This window comes from Tenrec ecaudatus, chromosome 9 (assembly GCF_050624435.1).
Source record: "Tenrec ecaudatus isolate mTenEca1 chromosome 9, mTenEca1.hap1, whole genome shotgun sequence".
Classification (NCBI taxonomy): domain Eukaryota; kingdom Metazoa; phylum Chordata; class Mammalia; order Afrosoricida; family Tenrecidae; genus Tenrec; species Tenrec ecaudatus.
The window spans coordinates 158,862,212-158,880,303 of NC_134538.1; the positions used below are offsets into that span (position 1 = coordinate 158,862,212).

Below are 18,092 nucleotides of genomic sequence, written 5' to 3' on the forward strand. Positions count from 1 at the left end.
GAAAATGTGTCTGGAATAGAGAAAAGGCTCTAAATCCAGGAGTGGGAGAGACGGTGCCTGGAAGAGCGGGTGACATCAAAGGCGGTGTACAGCTGAGTTTTGAGAATTGTGTTCATGTCACTGAGGGTGCTGGGGGAAGGGTGCTTGGGAGCTCTCGGGACTTACGGGGTATCTTCTCGTGAGTCTTAAATGAAACATCATAATAACACCTAAAGGTAGAGTGGAGCAATGAGCCATGTAATGACGCAATCCAGCGCACCGAAGGAGAAAGAAAGAAAGGCAGCGTGTGAGAGCCTGCAGACGCTCACTTACCATCAGCAACTCTGTGAGGGGCTAGTGCACACTGCCTCCTCCAGTTCCCTACTGTGGGGGCCCCCGGGAGACAAGCGGGAGAAGGTGTAAAGCCCAGGGACAGGGCCTCATCCTGGAGGCCTCCTGCATGGTTGGTGTTCTCTGTTTGCAGATGTGACGTTCCAGCCCTTGCCAGCCTTGACATACCGTACCATCGGAGGGATTCTGGACTTTTATGTGGTCCTGGGACCCACTCCAGAGCTTGTCACTCAGCAGTACACAGAGGTGGGTGAGGATGTGATTGGTACCAAGTATTTATCCAGCACACCTTAGGCACATTTATCTTATAGCTCTTACATGGTCACTAGAAGTGTTGGTTTTTCTTGGGGACCGAGAGATGAGAGAACAATGGGCAGTGAATACGTCCTAACACCATTAGGCTGGTAGCCTCTCTAAGCATTGCAGAACCATGGACGTAGTAGTGGTGGTGATGGTGTTGATGATGGTGTCAGTGGTGACTGTGATAGTAATGGTGCTGGGTTGGTGGTGGTGGTGGTGGAGGTGGAGCTAGAAGCAGTAGGAGTGACGGTAATGGTGGTGGTAGTGAAGTGGTGGTCATGGTGATGGTGGCGGTACTGATGGTGCTGTAATGGTGATGGTGTTAGTAATAGTGATCGTGTCAGTGGTTGTGGAGGTGGAGGTGCAAGTGGTGGTGATTGTAGAGGAGGTGGTGGAGGAAGTGGTAGTGGTTTTGGTGATGGTGGTGATAGTGGTAATGGTGGTGGTGGGTGGTAATAAGGAGATGGTGGTGGTGGTGGGTGGTGATATGGAGATGGTGGTGGTGGTGGTGGTGGTGGTGATATGGTGGTGGTGGTGGTGGTGGGTGGTAATAAGGAGATGGTGGTGGTGGTGGGTGGTGATATGGTGGTGGTGGTGGTGGGTGGTAGTTGTGGTAGAGTTGGTGGTGGAGATGGTGGTGGGAACAGTAGTGACAGTGGTGGTGGTGACGATGGCACTAATGGTAGTGGTGGTGATGGTGGTTGCGATGGTGGTGGACGTGTACATGGGGAAGATTGTGGCGGAGATGGAGATGAAAGTGATGCTGGTGATAGGGGTGGCAGTAGAGTGCTGGTGGTGAAGATGATGGTGTAATCCCCACGAGGTGAGAAAGGGGAGGTGGTGACTGTTATGGGAGTACCGGGCTCTTAAACAATACCTACTGCATGCCAGGTACTGTACACCCTTTAGCTCATGCAGCCCTCACAAAACGCTACGAGGAAGGTCACGATTAATTGCCCCAATTTACAGGTAAAGAAACTGAGGCACAAAGAACTTGCTTATATTTTGTTCACAGTCACACAGCTAGCTTGGACAGGAGACTATATGTTCACTAACCCAGCCTTTCCCTCCAGTGCCTCTGCTGTTGATCAGGTAGCTCAGCTGTCACTAAGATGGGAATCGGGTCCAGGCTTTTGAGAGAGAGACTGAGAGAGAGCATCTCTGGGGCTTCCCAGTGCCTGGGCACCCCCTCGGTTTCTCTTTCACCTTGAATTTGTGGTTGTCTCACTCAGGGCACTGGGGCCCCTTCTGCATACCTCAGGGACGTGTTCGATCTGCCCGCTCCTTCCTGAGCACTGACCTTTCTGTCTGCTCTCTAGCTGATCGGCCGGCCTGTGATGGTGCCTTACTGGTCCTTGGGGTTTCAGCTGTGTCGCTATGGATACACAAATGACTCAGAGATTGCCAGCCTCTACGACGCAATGGTGGCCGCCCAGATCCCCTACGTAAGTCCCCGTCCATGGGTGCCTGCCTGGGATCTCATCTCGTGACTAATCATCCCTGTGTCTGGCTTCATTCATTTGGCTGGGTGGGTGCGTTTCTCGGTCTGGCTTGGTGGGGTTCTACACAGTTACAAGGTTGCAGGGGGGAACCCACTGGCTGCTCAGTGGGGGGAAGACGTGGTGATGTGTGCTTGTCAGGATCACGGCCTAGGAAGCATTCGGGGGCGGTTCCACTCTGTCCCATGGCATGACTGGGGCTGCCTGTTTTGGGATAAAGCTACCAAGTGTTTTCTCGTGTGAAATCCTGCCGAGCCCTGTGACACAGTGGGGTCGTTGTGCCCCCACTGGATAGGGAGAGAAGCCCAGAGTCACCGGGACTTGTTGGAGGAGGACTGCTATGGGCTCCATCTCTCTAGAGCTCTTGCTGCCAGTTCCTTCTTTTTCTCCACTTCTCTTTCTCTTATGTGACTTCAGAGCAGTCAGACGCATGCTCCGTCCACGTGGAAAAATGAACCCCCAAGGAGTAGTTTTTGTTTAATCAAAAAACAACCACATGTAGCCACACCAACCTAAGTGTCAGCATAAGCCAAACCCCAACACTTCTCAAACCCAGCTCACCCTGTCTCTGCAGCCATTCTGGGACTGGCTTCCAAAGGGACACACCCAGAAGCATCCCCTCTCTTCCTTGGAGAACAAGGGGGCTCCCAAGAGCGGGAAACTGATCCCGCAAGCCAGGCTCATATTAAAGTTCACTCCATTTACTTTCCTATTGTGCACCAGCACTGAGATGGATGGCAGGTTACACCTGCAGAGTCTCATGCCCACAGTTCAGAGTGGTGTCATAGATTACACATTGGACCGATAACCGCAAGGTCAGTAGTTCGAAACTGCCAGCTGTTCTGTGGGACAAAGATGAGGCTTTCTACCCCTGCAAAGAGTTAGGTCTTGGAATCTGAAGGGCAGCTCTTCCCTGTCTCACAGGGTCGCCATGAGTTGGAATCAACTTAATGGCTGCGAGTTTATTTGCTTTTTTTTACTAACCAAAAGGTTGTTGGTTTGAATCAACACAGCGGAAGAGAGTGGCGCTCTGTCTCTGAAAGTCACAGTCAGGCTGTCCAGCCCATGGAGCCCCGCTCTCCTCTGATTCACGAGGGAGCTAAGATTCCGAACTCACTCACAGGCAGCAAGGGGGTTGGTGTCTGACAGCATCCAACACTGGATTTCCTCAAAAACCTACGGGTTCTACCGCCGGTCAAGTGTCCACGGTTTCACTGCCCTGGTTGTCTTTGTCCCAGGTGGTTGACACACACTGTCTCTCCGAACGCGGGCCACTAGGGCCAAGACCAACCTCTGGGGAGGGTGGGGGAAGGGTAACAGCAACCAGCCTATGTATGTCCTGTACATTCAAAAACCTGTGTTCACCGAGCGCCTCCATTTGTCCTCACAACACCCCTACTAAGGGACATTTTCCTCCCTCCCTGCTTTCTCTCTTTCTTTTACCAAAAATCATTTTATTGGGGGCTTGTACACTCTTATCACATTCCATCCATCCATCCATCCATCCATCCATCCATGGTGTCAAGCACATTTGTAGATTTGCTGCCATCATCATTCTCAAATGTTTTCTTTCTACTTGAGCCCTTGCTATCAGCTTCTCATTTCCCCCCACCCTCCCTTCTTCATGAACCCATGATAATTTATAAATAACCATTATTTTTTCATGTCTCACACTGTCTGATGTCTCCCTTCACCCACTTTTCTGTTGCCCATCCCCCAGGGAGGGGGTTATATGTAGATCATTGTGATTGGTTCTCCCTTTCTCCCCCACTTTCCCCCTATCTTCCTGATATCGCTACTCTCATTATTGGACCTGAGGGGTTGATCTGTCCTGTATTCCCTGTGTTTCCAGCTCTTACCTGTACCAGTGTGCATGCTCTGGTCTAGCTGGATTTGTAAGGTAGAATTGGGATCATGATAAAGGGGTGGAGAGGGGGGAGAAAGCATTAAAGAACTAGAGGAAAGTTGTATGTTTCATCGGTGTTATACTGCACCCTGGCTGGCTCATCTCCTCGTTGCTTTCTGCTCATCTAGTTTTTACTATTTTATGACCACAAGTTCCCAAGGGAGGCGAATTTCCCGGGACCTGAGAGCTAGCAAATGGCAGAGCGGGGACTTGCAGGAGTTAGGATGAAAACCGGATTCTCCTCTGGTGGCAGTAGGTGGCCGCTCCGGGAAGCCGTGACTCCTGGGACCGCAGCCACCCACCCGCGCCCTGTGTTCTCCCAGGACGTGCAGTACTCTGACATCGACTACATGGAGCGCCAGCTGGACTTCACCCTCAGCCCCAAGTTTGCTGGCTTTCCTGCTCTGATCACACGCATGAAGAAGGAGGGGATGCATGTCATCCTTATTCTGGTGAGTCCTCTGCAAGTGTGTGGGTCCCCCATGAAGGGGACGGGTGGGCCATCTCTTCCTGGTCACCCTCCTTGTGTGTGTGATGTCTGTTTGGGGAGACAGCTTCCTCGTGTGCTTGGTCCTGGTGCAAGTGGGGAGGCAGCAGTTAAATGAGAGAACCGTGTCACTCGACACCTGCCAACATCCCACTGCGCAGCTGGGAGCCCGGGTCTTCTCTCTGGCGGCACTCGCCTGGTACCTGGGACCTCATGCTGCTCGGGGTGGGCTTCCCCACCTGACCTCTGGCTCATCTCAGGACCCAGCCATTTCTGGCAACGAGACCCAGGACTACCCTGCATTCACACGGGGCGTGGCAGAAGACGTCTTCATCAAGGAGCCCAACGGTGGCGACATTGTCTGGGGAAAGGTACGACTCCTGGGCATCCACTGCCCCAGCGTGATAACAGTGGGGTTCACCCACAGGGTTACCTCCGGGCTTTCGAGGTTCTTGGGAAATACTACGTAATTGATAGCTGCTGTCCTTGCATAGACATCACCCAATGCACAGAGCATGAGCACTGCCCTTTCCTGTTTCTCCTTACAGGTCTGGCCCGATCTCCCAGGGGTTGTGATTAACAGCTCTCTAGACTGGGACACCCAAGTGGAGGTAAGAGTCTTGGGGGTGTCGGGTGCTGCTGAAGCTGCTGGAAAGGTTGGGGTATCAACACAGAGAGCCCATCTCATGTGTCCTTTCATATGAAATCCAGTTGCAGGCAACCAGCATCTGGCTCCTGATTGGGAGGCAGGTCCCGTTGCCTCATTCCTTTCAACCATAGGGTCTATCATCCAGCCCTTTATGCGTTCTCATTTTCACCACACTCTACTAAGCAAGCTGTCCTTCTTGGACTCGTTCCTCTTGATAACACCTCCAAAGGACACAAGACAGAGTCTCGCCGTCCTCATTGCTGATTCTACCAATGGTACTCTTGCCCTCCCTCCGTGGTTTACTTCCACACCCCCAGATGTGGCTCAATCATTTCTAGGGGATCAATATCCTCCTCTTCTGGATCATCAGGCCATATGTTCCCATCCCATGTTTCAGGGCCCCAGCTTTTTCCCATCAATGCCCTCACTTTAGTATCAGACACTGCCTAGAGCTGCAATTCAGCTGATGATGTCATTCAGCCACTTGCATTTTGAGACTCTGGACCTGGTTCTCAGCAATGCCAGCTCTATTACTAGACAGAAGGCTCTTCTTTGTAGCACAGGTGGAAGCTTTTACGTCCATTATTTGGCACTTGAGGTGTGCTTCTGAGGCTCTGAAACCATCCCCCTCCTTAATCACAGTTTCCATTGCAAGAAGGACCAGCCAACCAGCCTCCCTATACTTGTCATCCCGACAAAACTGCTTTGAAATATCAAACATACGATCACCCAGAGCCTCTATTTCATCTCTCGGTGGTGCTACTGTGGATATTAACGTTGCAACTTCACCTCATGGATTAGCAAGAGGCAGACTTCTCCATGCCTCCAGGCCTTGAACTAGCATTATCAGCGCTGTTAAGGCTAATCAAGCTCGAGAGCCAATTTAAGAAGCCCGTCTTTATGATTTTATTTCTCTAGAACCACTCCTGGTACCAATTATTTTGGACAGGGTTCTCTAGTGAAACAAAACCAGGGCACTAATGATTTTACACATATTTATATACATAGATAAAATATAAAAAATAAACAATTAGTCTATAGAGCAGTACAAATGGCTCAGTGCAACTCACTTCCATGAGACAGCTAATAAACTGGGAGTCCTTCAAGTCTTGAGGGCCGCCGGGTACAAGTCAGCTGAGTCCTCTGTAGGGCAATTCAGGCAACCCAACCACAGGCAGCATGCAGCAAGGCAGGTCACCAACAGTCAGCCAGATGACAGGGTCCAACAGTGCCCAGCTCAAATGATGTATATACCAGTAGCATGGCGAACCAGGTCTTGAAAGAACCTCAAACCATAGTGACACAGTCCACAGGTTAGGTGTCCCACAGGTAGTGTAGCTTGAAAATCGAGGCAGAGAACAAGCTAAGGCAGCCACACACTGATTCAATCATCAAAGAGCAAGAGACAAGAAAGGCAAGGCTAGCCAAGCCATTTATCTCTCAGCTCTTCAATTAATCCCACATATGTTCATTGGCCATGTTGGCACAATAAACCTATCACAGCCCTGGAGGTTATCTGGGTTGTTCCATCCCATGCCTACCTTTCAAGCCTGGTACCCTGGCCCCTGGCATGGCCCCTGTGTGGTGCTTAAGAAAGTAAGGGCAGACCAAGAGTTGGGGGGCAGGCGTCTGGTCTGTGGGACAGAGGTGGGAGTGGGGGTTGTTGCCAGTCATGTGGACAAGAGGACAGCATTCTGGGTGCTCCTGAAGCTGTGCAGGTGTGTGATGGATGCCACCTTCTTGTCCACACATGCAGGACATTTCCTTGAAGCCAGCAGATAAGCTTTAGCTGTGCCTGGATGCCCTGGCACGATGGCACACAGGCTTCCTGCAGCCTGAGGTCTCTGGAAATGCCTGCACGGTGTCTCATGTGTTCATGTGGGACAAATGAATTCTCTGTCTGTCCTCACAGCTGTACCGAGCTTATGTGGCCTTTCCAGACTTTTTCCGAAATTCAACTATCACATGGTGGAAGAGGGAATTGAGAGAACTGTACACCAACCCCCGGGATCCGGACAAAAGCTTGAAATATGACGGCATGTGGATTGTAGGTGGTGGTGGTGGGTGCAGTTTATGTATGTGTGCAGTGTCTGTGTGTGTCCATGTGATGGTCACTGCCTATCTTTGTGCACCTGTGTGGTGCACCTGTGTGGTGTGCCTGCGTGTGGCCCATGTGGTGTCTGTGTATGTGTCTCTGAGTGGTATATGTGGTGTGTATGTGTGTGTGGTTCATGTGGTGTGTGTTATGGATGTTCTTGTGTGGATGGGCATTATCTAGTGTTGCACATCTCTGTGTGTGCATGCACATTCAGTGTGTGTGTGATATGTATCTGAGGCATGTAGGAGGTGTGCATCTGCTCTGTGTAGATGGGCTTGTGGATGTCTGTTATCTATCGTAGTGTATGTCTATCTGAGGTGTATGTGTGCATGTGATGTGTAGGCAGTGTATGTGTGGTGTGTATCTGGGATGTGCATGAAGTGTGTGAAGTGTGTGCAGTGTTTGTGTGAGGTATGCATGAGGTGTGTGTGGTGTGTACATGTGTGACCATTCTAAAGTGTGTGTCTCCTGACCTTTGGTCAGGGGGATAACTTTTATCCTCAGAAGTCTTTGGGCACAGCAGCCGTACTTCCTGCAGTGGGGAGTGGAGCAGCCTGGCACTCCCTGCCTATAGCCATGCCCTCTGCCCCCCACCCCCTCAGTCTGAGGTGACCTTTGCTCTCTGGGGTTAATGAGTCTCTGAACAACTGATTGCTAGGGGCCATGGTGCTCACTTCTCCTTGCCTGGATCTGGCTGCAGGTGGGCACTGACTATCAAGGTCTCTCTGTGTTCACATTTCTAGGACATGAATGAGCCCGCGAGCTTTGTGAATGGTGCTGTCCCCCCAGGCTGCAAGGATTCCATCCTCAATCACCCACCCTACATGCCAGGTGAGGACCACACACAGCCCCTGCATGGGGCATCCAGAGCTCCTGTGTTAGCCCAGGGGCTGGTTGGTTGTGCCCCGACTTCTCAGGCTCAAACCCAAGTGCCTGGGGGACCTTAGACAAAGGCCGGCTCCTCCCTGACCCACTTAGTGTGCGGGACTCTTTGGGGTCACTAGGCGAATTTCTGGAATCCGCTGAAAATCACTTTGCTGCAGTACCGTTCCCAGTGCCTCCCAAGCTGGGTTCTAAGGAGTGTGTGGGTGGACCATGGCATCTCTCAGGAGTGCCCGGGCCACAGTGGGTGGGGAATCAAGGCTTTCTCTTACCGTGAGCCCGAGGGACTTTGCCCTAATACTGTCATATCAGGGAAATTATTCTGTGAATTATCTGGCCTTCAGCAAAACACCCCATGTGGTCCAGGTCTCACAGTAGCCAATGGGCATCATTTCATGTATGAGTCATGATCAACAAGAGGGACACCAGGTGGGATGCTCCCTCCCACCCCATCCCCCTTTCCGGAGAAGCCTGTTCTAATGGGGCTTGCTCTTTCCCTCAGTTCTGGAGTCCAGGGACAGGGGCCTGAGCAGCAAGACCCTGTGCATGGAGGGCGAGCAGGTGCTGGCTGACGGCTCCGTGGTGCGGCACTATGACGTCCACAGCCTGTACGGCTGGGCCCAGACCAGGCCCACCTACGAGTGAGTCTCAGCTCCCCACAAGCAACCCACCTGGAGTGGAGAGCCCCAGGACTGGAGTGCTGAGCCACAATCTTCTCGTCCCCATCATCCATGGGTCCTTGTGAAGGGTCATTGTCACCACTGCTGTCGGAGGCCCCTTGTGTAGCCCTTGGGCAGTCCGTCTCACCCAAGGGGCTCAGATGCCCACAGCACTTCTCATTCATTAAGCAAACACACGGAGGGTGTGGAGCCAGCCTCTGCGTCTGCCGTCAGAGCACAGCTTCCATGCCGAAGCCTCCAGCCGGTGGCTGAGCAGACAGAGCAGACACGGAGTCCCGTCTCCTGGGGGATCAAGTGCCAGGGCGTGACTGTCACTCCCAGGGCTGGACCCCACCCTCCTGGACTTTAGAACTGGACCCTCCCTATCGGGATCCTATTTTGCTTGTCATTCTTGTTTGATAGTCGACCGGGTTTCCCTTGAATGAACACTCCCCACTGCGTGATGTGTGTGTGGGGTGGGGGGGGGGAGATTACAATTATCCAAAGGAAAATCTCCCTCCAACACATAGAAGAAAGTATGGCCAAGCAGTAGTGACAGTCAAATTGCTCCTGACTATTTCAGGGGGGGCAGGGAGCTGGCTCTTGGTGTATGTTGCCCACAAGTCCGCTCTGACTCATGTTGTTGACCATACGCTTTGCAGAACTGCCCCAGAGTTTGTGGTGGTTTTGCTTGTTTTTCCTTCCATGGACTTGCTGAATGGCTTCCAACTGCCATTCATCCGCATAGCAGGGAATCGCAGATCACTGGTGCCCCGCCCCCCAGGCTCTTCCACGGTGACGTTCTCTGTGAAGCACCGTGGAAAGCCCAGGGTGTGCTACCATCCCACCGCCTCCCCGACGTCCCCCCAAGTTCCATTCAGCTCCCGACAGGCAGACAGGAAGCTCCTTGTTCTCATTCCCGAGTCTGGAGTTCTGTGAGCAGCTCGGTGGTGCTTCCTCCCTGTCACTGTCCCTACTCATGTCTTGTCCCTCCACCCAGAGGTGTGCAGGAGGTGACAGGAGAGCGAGGTATCGTCGTCACACGCTCCACCTTCCCCTCCTCGGGCCGCTGGGGAGGACACTGGCTGGGAGACAACACAGCCGCGTGGAACCAGCTGAGGAAATCCATCATTGGTGAGGGATGCTGCCCAGTGGGTACCAGGATGAATGAGGCGGGACCTCGGGGGAAGGTGGGTGGTGGGTGAGGGAGGAGAAGGTGGGCCAAGGGTCTTGACAGATGCTGGTTCTCATTGCAGGCATGATGGAGTTCAGCCTCTTTGGCATCTCCTATGTAAGTTTCCCTTGCGTCACTCCTGATCCCCAAGCAGGCGGCAACATCTTCTGGTGGTCACTGCAAGCACCTTTGTGTGGTTCCTTCTTGTAGACGGGAGCAGACATCTGCGGCTTCTTCAACGATGCAGAATATGAGATGTGTGTCCGCTGGATGCAGCTCGGGGCCTTCTACCCCTACGCCAGGAACCACAACACCATCGGGACCAGAGTGAGACAGTCACCCGCAACTCAGACCTTCTGTTACTTACAATATCCTCCAGGGCTGAGCTGCAGGGTTTCCAGGGGGACATCCTCAACATCACCACACCCCTACATCTCCATGAACCACACCCCTAGAGTCCCCTGAAGGAGTCTTCCTCTTTAGGCAGAGTTAGACCAAGCATTCTAAAAACATCTTCCTGGGGAGAGCAAGCCCTTTGGGGACTTTAGGAATGCTCTCTGAGAATCATTACAACCATTTCTGGTTTAGCTCTGCCCGGTCTTTAGTGGGACAAGGTCTTAGTGCCCTTCCTCAGGCCCTTGAAGTTTGCCAGGCAAATCATGAATTACTCTTCTTTCCCCTTTAGAGACAAGACCCCGTGTCCTGGAATTCCACCTTTGAAGACATATCCAGGAACGTCCTTCAGATCAGATACACCCTGCTGCCCTACCTCTACACGCTGATGCACAAGGCCCACGCCGAGGGCAGCACCGTGGTCCGGCCCCTCTTGCACGAGTACGTGTCCCACCGAGTCCCCAACTCCTTATGAATCATTCACTCCAGGTGGTCCTGCTGACCGATGGCTTCTCTGTTCTAAATGGTCCTGCTGATCAGTGGCTATGGTGACAGTTCTTCATCACATTAGTATTTCGGACTGCCTCCTGGTGTCAGCCCTCTACGGCATCCATAAAACCAAACTCATGGCCATCGATTGATGGTCCTAGCGACTCTGTAGGGCAGGGTAGAACTGCTTCTGTGGGTTTCCGAGACTAACTCCATAGGACTGTAACTGTCAGCCTCTGGGCCATAGACCTTCTGTCCTGACTCCTTGGACACACTGGTGACAGGATAATTCATCTCGATTTGCTTATGCAAACCTCTGTGTGTCTGTGGTCAATGTCTGGTCACCTCAGCTTGGACCCACATGGGCCCAGCTGGGGCAAGGAGTGGAAGGAGGAAGGCCATTCTTGCGCGCCGCGTATCCCTTGGGTAAGCAACAGACGCTTTGTAGGCGGGAACCGTTTCCGGAGGTTGGAGAATCTGACCTCGTGTCCATACACCAGAGCTTCTGCAGCGAAGCACCGCACCTCAGATGGCTTGTCGGAACAGGAATAGACAGCACCCCCATCCTGGAGGGCGAGGGGGAGATGAGGCTGATGGCCGTGCGGGTTTCTGCCGGGGCTGTGCCTCTCTCAATTCTGGTGCTGGCCGGCCGGCACTCCGTAGTCTCCCCTGCTTTGTGGACCACTCTTCTTTCCGTCTCTATCTTCACACGGCTCCACTTCCCCGTGTCCCTCTGTGTGTCTTTCTCCTCCTCATTCATAATGAGAGCACTCAAATGGGTTCAGGGCCCACCCAGACCTGGAAGATCTCATGTGAACTTACTCACCTCTGCAAAGACCTACCTTCAACAAGCTTTCCCATGGGGCATAAAATTCAGCCCAAAACAGGAACGTAGAAAGGGGGCCGTGTGCTCCTGACTAGGCTATACTGAGGGGAAGCAGGCAGGGCAAGACACAAAGCAGGCTGGCTTTCTGACCTGACCCCAAGCTGAGTCACTCTCCATGGCTTGGCCCTGTCTTGTTACGAGGTCCGACTTGTCTTACTTTGTTTCTCTTTTCCAGGTTTGTGTCCGATAAGAATACCCGGGATATAGACACCCAGTTCCTGCTGGGCCCTGCCTTCCTGGTCAGCCCTGTTCTGGAGCCTGTGAGTGGATCCTCAGAGGCCCTGCTAGGCAGCAGGGGGAAGGGTTGGGCCAGGAGAAGGGGCTGCTCTCAGCCAGGAGATGAATTTCCTGATTCACCCTCTGCTTCTTCCTCTCCTCTGGGCTGAAAGTTACTGCCCCTGCCTCCTGGGGGTTCAGCTCTCTCCCCTCATTAAACTTCGCAGTCACTCTGGTCATAGGGCAGTCCAGAAGGAACCAGCTCTGGGGGTGCACTCCGAGATATGGCCACGTCTCCATCCACTGCAGTGAGGATGGAGCATCCAGCAGAGGTGGTAGCCTGTCCATCACAACCCTCTATGGGTGATAAAAACAAGTCATTGTTTACAGCCTCAGTTTCACCACAAATCCTTCCACTTGAAAGGAGGTCTCTGCCCGCCCCCCCACCCCAAAGTGTGGGGTGGGTGGGTGAAGAGAGGCCTCTGCTTATTCTTTTGTTGGGGATGACGTCTCTGATTACAATGTCCGCTGACTGTCTCTGACCCAAATCTTGTCACCTGCTTTATATTTGCTGCCGTGCGGATCCTGAAGCACCTGCAGCCTGCTCTCCTGCTGTGGGCCCAGCCATCTCAGCCCAGCCCTTTGGGAGAGCACAGGGGGGTCACAAGCCCATGGGGGCTCTTCAGCCAAAGTTCTGGCCTGCAGAGGATCTTAAGGAAGGAAGCCATCAGCTTTGGGCAGGCAACTCTACCCTGTTTGAGGAGGGGTTGAGGAAGGAAAGCTTCTAGAGAGGGGAGGAAAGTGGGCCCAAGGTCACATTTACTCTGCTCCCATGCAGAGTGGCTCCTGGGACCTAGAAGACAGAATGGCTGTTTTCAGCTTCACTGTGTGTGCTTGTGTTTAATTTTAGAATGCCAGGAGCGTCTCTGCCTACTTCCCCAGAGCCCGCTGGTACGACTACTACACGGTACGCTGTCAGCTGGTGGACCCAGCCCGGGCGTGGGTGGAGGACACAGACACACGTCAGGTCCAACGCTCCTCTCTCGGGCTTGCTGCGACATCGCCCAATCGGCGGTCTTCTGGGCCCGACTCCTCAGGGCCTTCTTCCCTCCCTGTCTTCATCTTCATCGTTTCTCACGGTGGTGGTTGAGTGCTGTTGAGTTGGCTTCTACTCACAGGACCCGAGGCAGCGCTGCCGGGCAGAGCATTGTCCAGTCCTGTAACAGCCTCACACAAAGGCGCACACGCTCGGTTGCGAAGCGAAAGGCCGGCGGTTCAAGTCTACTCGGAGGCACCTTAAAGCAAGGCCTGGCTGCCTCCATCTGAGAGCTCAGCTCGTGAAGGCCTTAGGGGACCCAGTAGTGCTCTGGCACCCACGGGGCCCAGGGCTTGGGATGGATTGTCTGGCCACCAGTCCTTGATTTTCTGAGTTGTGTGTTTGTCGCAGGAAGCAGGACCTGCCCTGGGGAATGAACGTGCTTCCCCGGCACTCTTTCTTCTACCACCTTCTGTCCTGTGCTCTAAGCTCTCTACTGGGTGAATCTGCGGAAATCAAACAAACAGGACCAGGAAGCAGGGAACAGGAGTCGTCATCTTCCAATGGTGCCACTTTGTCACCTGGGGATGTTAGGTCTCTCGTGGGAGAAATACCTCGACCCTTGACTTCATGTGACAAAGAATTCACACTGAAGCCTGGTTTGTGATCCAAGTGAGTTTCATAAAGGCTAGAAGCAGCTTCACGCATTACAGTAAACGGAACACAAGCTAGAGAGAGAGTTCGCAGCATAGCCGCACTCGGGGCTCAGCTGCTGGGAGAGAGCGTAGTCGCAGAGGTTCTGGCTTTTTCAGGCCCCCGTTGGGAGGCATGGTTGATACCGGTCAACTCCACTGGCTGAATGAAGCCCACCTGGCCCAGATGGGGCCCTTCCCAGGTTTGCCGTCTTCCTGTCTCAAAGAGCTGAATGTGGGCAGCCCTCCAGCCTAAGCAGCTTCTGGCTTCCTGTAATGGGCGAGGGAGGCTTTGGCATGAGGAGGGACGGCCCCGCATTCTGCTTCTAACAATCTAACAGAGACATTTGGATCTGCCTGGAGAGACAGTGGTCACAAGAGGGCTTGAAGAGGAGCAAGAGGCATCTAGCAGGGAGGACGCTGCCACTATGGGATGTTGTTAAACATCCCACAACACACAGGATATTGGTTCACCACAAGTCATGGTCCACCCTGAAGTGTCCGAGGTGCTCAGGTGCATGAGAGCTCTCTCTTCATGAGGAACCATGGATAGGCTGTGCTGGGGTGTGGAAGCACCCCCGCCCAGCTGTAGAGGCAAGACAGTGATGTAGACCTGAAAGTTGATAGAGGAAGCTGAAGATAAGGATTTGTAGAGTAATTGAGTCCAGCATCTGCATTTTCTGTGAAGTTGTACAGTCGCTGGCTAGGTGAGCCAATGAAGGTGATGGGGCCAAGGTGGGCTCTTGGTGCAACGGAGAGTGGAGAAGACTCATGTTGGAGGTGGTGGTATTAATAAAGGTGAAGGGCATTGTCCAGTCTTCTCTGGTAGTGCGTGGGGACACAGCCATGATGTGGACCGTGGGTGGGTAGGACCCACTCACTGGCCTCGTGTACCAACTGCTATCACAAGGCCCAGAGGCAATGGGTCCTAGAAGGATGTTGTGGTGGCAGGGGATGTCACCTGGCCTTTGGGTGAACATGGAGGAGTATCATAATGGCATTGTGCTAGATAGGCTTGGGCGGGCAGCAAGACAAGAATAGGAACATGGGGTGCGGGGATGTGTCATTTGGTGTGGGCATGGTTATATGTGTGCATGTTTGTGTGCATGTGTATATGTCTGTGCACATGTGGTGTGTCCTTGTGTGCGAGAATATGCATGTAAGATGTGTGCTGTATCTTTGCCCATATATCTTTGCACACACCTGCATCTGTGTTCTCTCCCCTCCATCACCTGCCACCTTCTTCTGGCCCCAGGGTGTGGACATTAACGCGAGGGGAGTGTTGAAGGTACTGCCGGCCCCCCTGGACCACATTAATCTCCATGTGCGTGGGGGCTACATCCTGCCCTGGCAAGAGCCCGCCCAGAACACCTTCTTGAGGTAGGACAGGGATGGGCTGCCGCTTCCTCAATACCAGTTCACTCAGAGCCCCCATGAGGCAGAGACCCTCTGACCCACGGCAACCTCATTATACATGGGCAGGTGGTGGGGTGGTGGTGGTGTTATATTTCAGTTTGACTCCCAGGACCCGGTCTGTCTTCACACATGAAGAACTGCCTTTAGCTCCCTTGCTCCCTGACATGGTTTGTGCTTGTGGCCCTGCTTTGTCTCATGTTGCTCCCACCTCACTGCAGCCGCCAGAAGTTCATGGGCATCAAGGTGGCCTTGGATGAGAATGGTGCCGCGGAGGGCTGCCTCTTCTGGGACGATGGCATCGGCATTGGTGAGTAGGTTTCCTGGGCTCACACCAAGATCTGAGTGTGCTTCCTATACCCTTCCCATTAGCTGCGTCAGTGTGTGCCCTCTATTGTGGAAGGTCTCTCGGCTTCCTGACACTGATGGTTGGTTCTGGATGGCTCACCACTGGCCGCTGGTCTGGTGTGCTCCCGTGGACCACTACAGTCAGGTGATCTGTGGTCAATGCACATTCGTTTAAACCATTTTGTGTAAACTAAGTCCTGAGGAGGAGGTTTCAGAGCCTGTTCAGGTCACCTAGAGGAAATTTAAATTACCAAAGGGAACTCTGCAAAGAAGACCAGCAAAATGCAAACAACACCACCCCCCCCCTACTCTTTTGACCACCACGAGACCAATGGAATTCCGTAGCAGAGCCCCAGATCACACCTACATACTTTGTTTTCAGATACCTATGAGAAAGGACTCTATTACTTGGCCAACTTCTCAGCCAGCCAGGTGAGTGTGCAGCAAACACAGGGGGTCCACTGGCTAAGCCCCAGGCTGGCTATCATTAGGGCATGAAGTACCACCCAGGATCCCTTACTCACTCACCTTGGAAATTCCCAACCCTCCTCCCTTCAGGCTTTCTGGTGGACATTCAGTAGGCTCCCGGGAAGTTTTCTGTGATTAACCCATTCCTGTCTTATCGGTAGCTTTTCCAGTGCACCACTGCACCAAAGAACAGACTGTCTGCCAGCCCTGATTCCTGCATTGTGCAGGCATGACCTCATGTGGTATGATTTTCCTACATGGAGAACATACACTTCCGGAGACTCTTTGTCTCCTACAGAGTCCGGGGGCAATGCTGGAGACCCTGTGATGCTTAGGTGCTGGGTGGTGGACAACGGGGGAGAGAGCCAAGATTATGCCGCCCCCACCCAGAGGCATAGGACTATGACTCCAAAGTTATTTCACTGCATGATTACCTGTTGGTCTAAAAATACATTGGAAAAAGTTTGGCCTAATGTTGCTTTCTGTCGTCCTCCTCTGGTTTCTTTTGTCCTTGTTTTGACAGAACACCATCCAGAGTCGCATCGTCCACAATAACTATGCCACATCAGCAAATGCTTTGAAACTGGGATATGCTGAGGTCTGGGGGCTGGGCAGTCTTCCCACCATCACCAGCGTCCACGTCTCTCTGGGTGACAAAGACGTCACACCGAAGTTCACCTACAACTCAACAGCACAGGTTGGTGACCCGTGAGAATGCTGGGTGGTATTTCCCAGCCCAGAGATGCCTGGGTTGTGCTCATCTACTTCCCTCCCACATGGTAGTCCTTCCTGAAAGTCCCTTTGTGAAGCTCGTTGTCTCATGGGTCCATGGTCTCTCATAACTGGGCGATAGAGAAAGGATGGGATTTGCTCATTTTACTGGGAATCAAAATTAATGCTCATGGAAACAGCAGCCAAGAAATCAAATGATACATTACATTTGGACAAACCTACTGCCAAAGTCTTCAAAGCCACAATGTTTTGAATTGCCCCCATGGAAGCGAAAGATGGGCAATGGACAAGGAAGACCTGAGAAGGCCATTCACCTGTGAGTTATGGTGTTGGCAAAGAATATTGAGTAGACCGTGCACTGGCAGAAGAATGAACTCACCTGTCCTGGGAGGAGTACAGCCAGAATGCTCCCTAGAAGTGAGGGTGGTGAGACTTCATCCCACACCCTTCGGACATGTTGTCAGGAGAGACTAGTCCCTGGAGAAGGACACCATGCTTGGTAAAGAAAAAGAGCCTCAACGAGATGGATGGACACAATGGCTGCAACAACGGGCTCAAGCCCCTCAACAGGACAGTTCCGGGCAGTGTTTTCTTCTGTGAGACATGGAATTAGGATGAGTCCGAAACAACCCCGATACCTTAGCAACAACAACACCCAATTGGAATCGCGGGTCCGGACCGATGCTTTCCGATTTGTTGTCTTGTGAAGCGGTGCCAGGTTCTACTTTGACTTGTAATCTCTGACTTGCAAAGAGAATTCGCAAATTGTTTGTACTGCCATATTTCCCCAAATCTAAAACATTATCAGTTCAAAGATGCTCCAGGGCATCACAGGCCACAAAGACACAAAAGAAGTCTGACAAAACTAGCATCAAAGGCTTCCTGTGACTTATGCCTTCTAATGCAAACTGATAGCTTTATTTAGTTATTTATTAAATCAAATTTAGGAGACTATATATGTATTAATAAATCATTTTATTGGGGGCTTTTACAGCTCTTATAACAACACATACATCAATGGTATCCAGCACATGAAACTGACAGCTTTCTACAAATTCGTTAGTTGTAGCTTTTATTATTTCAATGTTGGGCATATAAAAAATGACACAAAGTGTTATAAAAATGACACAAATTGTTATTTGCAGTTGTTTCTAATCATCTATTGCTAATTGCCTGCATTTGCTAGTACTTCGAGGCTTGTTATCTTTTCACCATTCCTGAGCAATCCACCTGGCCACGAGAAGGGGATTGTGGAGCAAAGGGTTCTTTCTATAGAGCCTTGGCTTGTGCCTGACTTTTGAGTGCAAGAAAGCATCACACACCGAATGTCCCCATACTTTTCCTTGTGTCCCCACAGGTGCTAACCGTGAACATGACCAGCAATGATGTCAACCTCCATCAGTTCGTGTCGTTGACCTGGACAGTCACTCTGTGA

At 52.2% G+C, this 18,092-nt stretch overlaps 1 protein-coding gene across 1 annotated transcript in view; it reads left to right on the forward strand.

Annotated features, from left to right (window-relative positions):
• MGAM (maltase-glucoamylase) overlaps positions 1-18,092 on the forward strand; it is a 70,694-nt gene extending 52,602 nt beyond the window's left edge. The window contains exons 29-47 of the mRNA XM_075557417.1: positions 464-576; positions 1,950-2,075; positions 4,359-4,487; positions 4,783-4,893; positions 5,071-5,133; positions 7,084-7,218; positions 8,013-8,100; positions 8,654-8,792; positions 9,811-9,944; positions 10,067-10,101; positions 10,195-10,311; positions 10,670-10,818; positions 11,928-12,012; positions 12,879-12,935; positions 14,952-15,076; positions 15,331-15,419; positions 15,840-15,889; positions 16,449-16,622; positions 18,015-18,092. Of these exons, the coding sequence (XP_075413532.1) occupies positions 464-576; positions 1,950-2,075; positions 4,359-4,487; positions 4,783-4,893; positions 5,071-5,133; positions 7,084-7,218; positions 8,013-8,100; positions 8,654-8,792; positions 9,811-9,944; positions 10,067-10,101; positions 10,195-10,311; positions 10,670-10,818; positions 11,928-12,012; positions 12,879-12,935; positions 14,952-15,076; positions 15,331-15,419; positions 15,840-15,889; positions 16,449-16,622; positions 18,015-18,092 (1,997 nt within the window). The remainder of the gene's footprint in view (positions 1-463; positions 577-1,949; positions 2,076-4,358; positions 4,488-4,782; positions 4,894-5,070; positions 5,134-7,083; positions 7,219-8,012; positions 8,101-8,653; positions 8,793-9,810; positions 9,945-10,066; positions 10,102-10,194; positions 10,312-10,669; positions 10,819-11,927; positions 12,013-12,878; positions 12,936-14,951; positions 15,077-15,330; positions 15,420-15,839; positions 15,890-16,448; positions 16,623-18,014) is intronic.